At 70.5% G+C, this 5453-nt stretch overlaps 2 protein-coding genes across 2 annotated transcripts in view; one reads left to right on the top strand and one right to left on the bottom strand.

Moving 5' to 3' along the window:
* CHLNCDRAFT_137486 (hypothetical protein) overlaps positions 1 to 4294 on the top strand; it is a gene marked incomplete at both ends in the record, with an annotated part of 8281 nt that extends 3987 nt beyond the window's left edge. The window contains 11 exons of the mRNA XM_005845167.1: positions 101 to 268; positions 567 to 651; positions 900 to 1096; positions 1377 to 1510; positions 1755 to 1830; positions 1995 to 2139; positions 2478 to 2617; positions 2832 to 2885; positions 3108 to 3177; positions 3514 to 3623; positions 3794 to 4294. Of these exons, the coding sequence (XP_005845229.1) occupies positions 101 to 268; positions 567 to 651; positions 900 to 1096; positions 1377 to 1510; positions 1755 to 1830; positions 1995 to 2139; positions 2478 to 2617; positions 2832 to 2885; positions 3108 to 3177; positions 3514 to 3623; positions 3794 to 4294 (1680 nt within the window). The remainder of the gene's footprint in view (positions 1 to 100; positions 269 to 566; positions 652 to 899; positions 1097 to 1376; positions 1511 to 1754; positions 1831 to 1994; positions 2140 to 2477; positions 2618 to 2831; positions 2886 to 3107; positions 3178 to 3513; positions 3624 to 3793) is intronic.
* A 777-nt stretch (positions 4295 to 5071) lies between these two features.
* The window catches only part of CHLNCDRAFT_54108 (hypothetical protein), a gene marked incomplete at both ends in the record, with an annotated part of 4174 nt that continues 3792 nt past the window's right edge, over positions 5072 to 5453 (bottom strand). The window contains one exon of the mRNA XM_005845048.1: positions 5072 to 5280. Coding sequence (XP_005845110.1) covers positions 5072 to 5280 — 209 coding nt within the window. The remainder of the gene's footprint in view (positions 5281 to 5453) is intronic.

Genomic DNA, 5453 nt, shown 5'->3' with positions numbered 1-5453 from the left:
CAAAAGGGGGCCCTCCCCCCCCCCCCCCCCCCCCACACACACACACACATACACACACAACCACACACACACCACTCCCTGCCACCGTGCCCCCCCGCAGCTGGCCAAGATGGGGCAGGGCCAGGTGCTGGTGTCTGCTCCTTCCAACATCGCCGTGGACCACTTGGCCGAGCGCACCTCCCAGACGGGGCTGCGCGTGGTGCGGCTGCAGGCGCGCAGCCGGGAGGCGGTGGCCACCACGGTCGAGCACCTCACGTTGCACTACCAGGTGGGTGGGTGGGTGACGGGATAGAGTTGGCTGCGTGGTGGGGTGGCTCCCCAACGGCAGTGGGGCTGTGTGCAGGCGGCCGCAGGCCGTGGCCGCCCGCTCGTGTGTGTGCTTGTGCTCCCATGCACGGCCCCTGCCCGCGGCACGGTGGGGGCCAGGGCAGGAGGGCCGCTGCCGCCACGCCCATCCTGCTTCCGACCCTGCTTGCCACCCGCTCTGTTCCTCCCACCCCCACCCGTGCTGTCCTCCCTCCCACCGCCGTCCTTTCCTCCCTTCCTCCCCCTCCACACACCCACAGGTGGAGCACCTGGACATCCCCGAAGCCCAGGAGCTGCGCAAGCTGCGCCTGCTCAAGGAGGAGCTGGGAGAGCTGGCGGCGGCAGGTGGGGAGAGGCAGGGGGCGTGGGTGCGGGGGTAGGTGGATGGGTGTGGGTGTGTGGATGGGAGGGCTGCCGCTATGTGCCTTCCCAGCCCCATCTCAATCCTTCCTCTCCTTCTGCATCTCCCCACTCGTGTGCCCCACACGCACACACTGCCTCCCCCGGACACCTTACCGCCCCGCTTCCACCGCGCATTCACACCCGCCGCGCCACCCCGCTCCCCCGTGTCCCCCCCGCACCGCCCCCTGCAGACGAGCGCAAGTACAAGGCCCTGAAGCGCAGCCTGGAGCGTGAGATCCTGCAGGCCGCCGACGTGGTGTGCGCCACATGCGCCGGCGTGGGCGACTCGCGCCTCACCAACTTCCGCTTCCGCCGCCTGCTCATCGACGAGGCCACGCAGGCGGTGGAGCCGGAGGCGATGATCCCGCTGGTCATGGGCGCCAAGCAGGTGGGTGGCTGGCTGCGGCGGCAGTGGTGGTGGTGTGTGGGCACGAGGGGCGGGTGTACGTATGCATGTGTGTGTGTGTGCGCTGTGGGGTGTGTGGGATAGCTGCTGCCCGTGTTTGTTGGCAGGAGTCTGGAGCGTGCAGCTCGGGCCGCGCCGTCGGCTGTCGCCCGCGCCTGTCGCGGCCTGCCTGGGCCGGCATGCCGGCTCCCTGCGCCCGCACCACTCGCGCACGTCCCACCCCCTGCCTGCCTGCCTGCCTGCCTCCTGCCTGCCCCTGCAGCTCATCCTGGTGGGCGACCACTGCCAGCTGGGCCCCGTGATCATCAACAAGGTGGCCGCCCGCGCGGGCCTCAGCCAGTCGCTGTTTGAGCGGCTGATGCTGCTGGGGGTGAAGCCCATCCGCCTGGCGGTACAGTACCGCATGCACCCCGCCCTCAGGCGCGTACCGCCTCGCCTCGTCCTTCCTTCGTGCCGTGGCTGGGGGTTGGAGGCCGCGGGGGCGCAGCCCTGCGGCCTGCCTGTGCTTGCGCCCGCCTGGCGGCCGCTGGCTTGCACCGCCCACCCTGCCGGTGCGCCCGCTCAGCCCCTTTCAGGGCTTCCTTAGTACCTGCCCAGCCTGACCCCGCCCGTCCCCGCCTGCCTACTGCCCACCTTGCAGCGAGTTCCCCAGCAACACCTTTTATGAGGGGGCGCTGCAGAACGGCGTGACCGTGGCGGAGCGCACACGCACAAACGTGAGCGCGTGTGTGTGTGTAGACGGTGTGGGGCAGGCAGGCAGAGGGGGCCTCCTGCCGCGGTTCCCGCGCGCCGCCCTGCCCCTGCCGGCGCCCGCGCCTCCACACCCTCCCACCCCACTCCTCCACAACCCCTCCACCCCCGCCTCCCGCCGCCCCTGCAGGTCCTGTTCCCCTGGCCCACCGACAAGCCCTGCATGTTCTACGTGCAGCTGGGCGCCGAGGAGATCTCCGCCTCGGGCACCTCCTATCTCAACCGCACCGAGGCGGCCAGCGTGGAGAAGATCGTGACCTACCTGCTCAAGTCGGGTGAGGGGTTGCGGGGGCTGGGGGTGTGTGTGTGTGGTTCCTGGGGTGTGGTGTCTGTGTGGTACCTGTGTGTGTGTGGTTAGGTGGGGTGTGGCTGGGGCGCACGTGAGGTGTTGCTTGCAGGCGCGGCTGGCCGCATGTGGACGCCTGCGCGCCTGTGTGCCTTCCTCGGGGTGCCCCCTGCCCTTCCCCGCCGATGCACACTCGTGCTGTGCGTTGTCTGCGCCCGCCCCCTGCCGCCACTAAGGCGCCCCAGACCCGCCCCTGCCTTGCCTTGCCGTGCCGTGCCGTGCCGTGCCTCCCCACCCGCCTCCTCCTCCTCCCTCTCCCCCCCGCAGGCGTCAGTCCCGCGCAGATCGGCATCATCACTCCTTACGAGGGCCAGCGCGCGCACGTGGTGACGGTGATGACGCGCAGCGGGCCCATGCGCCAGGCGCTGTACGCTGAGATAGAGTGCGCCTCTGTAGACTCCTTCCAGGTGCGGGCCGGGGCGCGGACGGGCTGCTCGGTGGCCGCGCTGGTGCCGCTTCTTGCCCGGTCGGTCGACCTGGTGTGCTCCTCCGGCGATCGCGGTGGTGGCGGCAGCTGCTGCTGCTGCTGCTGCTGCTGCTGCCGCTGCTGCGGTGCGCGCATGCCCGGCGCTGTCGCCTGCCTATCCACTGTTTACTGCTGTTGCGTGGGCTGCCCTGCAGGGGCGGGAAAAGGATTACATCATCTTGTCCTGCGTGCGCTCCAACGAGCACCAGGTGCGGGCAGCGCCGCTGCTTGCCCAGGAGGCTGCTCCTTTACCCCCCCTGCGTGCCCAGCCCTGGCCGCACCTCACCGGCAGCAGCCCGCTCGCGCGCGCTACCGCCACCCTGCACCACCACCTCGCTTCCGCTCCCACCCCTCCCGTCCTTCTTACCTTCTTACCACCACCACCGGCATGCCCGCCACCCCGCCAATGCCGCCCCCCCGCTCCTCTGCAGGGCATCGGCTTCCTGGCAGACCCGCGCCGCCTCAACGTGGCGCTCACCCGCGCCAAGTATGGCCTGGTGGGTGCTGGGCAACCCCAAGGTCCTGTCCAAGCACTCCATCTGGGAACGCACTGCTCTACCACTTCAAGGAGAACGGGTGCCTGGTGGAGGGTGAGCGGCGGCGGGGGGAGGGCGGTGTGGTGGGAGGGTGGGGTGGGAGGGTGGGGTGCTGGGAGTGTGGAAGGAGGGCTGTGTGTTGGGGGGTGTGGTGGGTCGACAGGTGGGCGGGTGGAGGGGTGGCAGGCATGTGCCAGTTGCCAGGCGCCGCCCACGGGAGCAGCCTGTCGGTTTCGACGCCGGTGCTGAGCCAGCCCGAGGGCGGCCGCTGCCCGCTCCCCTGCCCCTCCCTTGCCCGCAGGCCCCCTCACCAACCTCAAGCAGAGCATGGTGCAGCTGCAGCGCCCGCGCCGCCTGTTTGACGCGGGCAGCTTTGGGCTGGGCGGCGCGCTGTCCACTCGCTTCAGGCCTGTGGAGAAGGCAGGCAAGTGGTGGTGGTGGTGGTGTGTGTGGGGGGGTGGGGGACGCTTGTGATGCGGCTGGTATTGTATGGGGCCAAAAGGACAGCGTGAGCTGCAGCACCAGGCCAGCCGCTGACGCGCCCTCTTCACTGCCGGAACTATGGCCTCCTCCTGCTTGAGACTGAGGCGCCCTCCTGCCTGCGGGACTCGCGCTTCACGCCTGCAGGCGAGCGACACGAGGAGCTGGGCCCGCCGCCACCGGGCACGGCCAACAGCGGCGGCTACGGCGGCAGCAGGGATAACCTGGACGGCGGCTATGCCTACGAGCGCAGCCTGCCCCCGAGCAGCAACCCCTACACCATCCCGGCCCCCGCAGCAGCAGCAGCAGCCGGCGGGCCGGCGCAGCGCGGCAGCCGCGACGCGCGGCAGCCCGCGCCCGCGGCGGCGGCGGCGGCGGCGGCAGCGGCGGCAGGCGAGGGCGGCGAGGTTGCCCCCAGCCAGGCGGGCTTTGCCACCCAGATGCCCAGCCAATACGCATTCACCCAGAGCTTCACCCAGCGCCTCAGCCAGGACAGCTTTGCCGCCCCCAGCGAGCTGGAGCTGGGCAAGACGCAGGCGAGCCTGTCGCAGCAGGCGGGCCTGTCGCAGTCGGCGTACGACACTTTCTTCCAGCAGCAGTAGGCGGCCGCTGCGTGTTTTTCCCGGCAGCGCCGCCAGCATGACCGGCAACGGCACCAGCGCCGGCATGCGGCGGCGCTAGCAGGCGGTGCCGCAGGCTGCCATGCGCCACCAGCAGCAGGCAGACAGCCGAACCCCGCCATCGACAACAGGCGCGGGGCGGCCAGTGGCTCTAGCACAGCAGAAGACGAGCAGGCACCCTCCACGCACCTGCTCCGCCCTCCCTACCCCAAGATGCGTCGTCCACCCGGCAGCCGCACCGCAGACTCTTTGCCGGCAGCCCTCTGCTGCCAGCGGCCCTACCTGTGCTGACGAGCAGCGGCCCTGGCGGCACGAATGGAAGCACAGGCAGGCGATGCTGCAGGTGAGCTACGCTGCTGCGGTTTGGCTACTTCATGCTGCCGCTATACATGCTGGCGCCCAGCCCCGCACCTACTGCCTGGCCCCGCACCTACTGCCTGTCCTTGCCTCCCCTGCCTACAGGCGCTGGGCTGGGCGGCCAGCGGTCGGCTGGGTGCTGGAAGCGTGTGGTGCTGCTGGCCCTTGCACGCTGACGCAGCTGGCCTGTAACAGCACCCCAGAGAGCTGGTTCACACGGGAGGGAGGGAGGGGAGGGAGGGAGTAGGTTCACAAGGGGGGGAGGGCACCTATGGAAAATCGGGCGATTGGCCGCAAGGTGTGAGAAAGCAGTTCACGATGCAGCGGCCGCGCTTTGCAAAACTGCACGCCTGTCTATCCACGGGCTCTGCCGCCTCTCTATCTACACGCCCTTCTGCTCGTCTACCACTCATCCTCCTCCTCCTGCTGCTCATAGTAGCCGTGCCAGCGATGGTCGTCTAGCACTGCAACCCCCGCAGCCGCCGCCACCGCGGCGGCGGCTTCCTCCAGCCGAGCCGCCTCTGCCGCCGCTGCCTCCTCCTCCTCCTCCCGCCCCGCCAGCTGCTGCAGCGCCATGTCGGCGACGTCCCCCCGCTTGGCCAGCCGCGCGGCTGCAGCATGGCAAGGAGGTGAGCAGGCGGCGTCATGAGCAGGCGGCGGCTGTCGGCCAGTGGCGTGACGCCCCACAGCCCCACAGCGCCAGCATGGGTGTTGGGCAGAGCTGGCTGACGCTAGGCCCGGGAGTGGCCCGCCCCCGCCACCCCACCACCGCTCGCCCGCTCCC

The sequence above is a fragment of the Chlorella variabilis genome, assembly GCF_000147415.1.
Source record: "Chlorella variabilis unplaced genomic scaffold CHLNCscaffold_19, whole genome shotgun sequence".
Lineage (NCBI taxonomy): Eukaryota > Viridiplantae > Chlorophyta > Trebouxiophyceae > Chlorellales > Chlorellaceae > Chlorella > Chlorella variabilis.
This window is presented reverse-complemented; position numbering and strand designations above follow the sequence as displayed.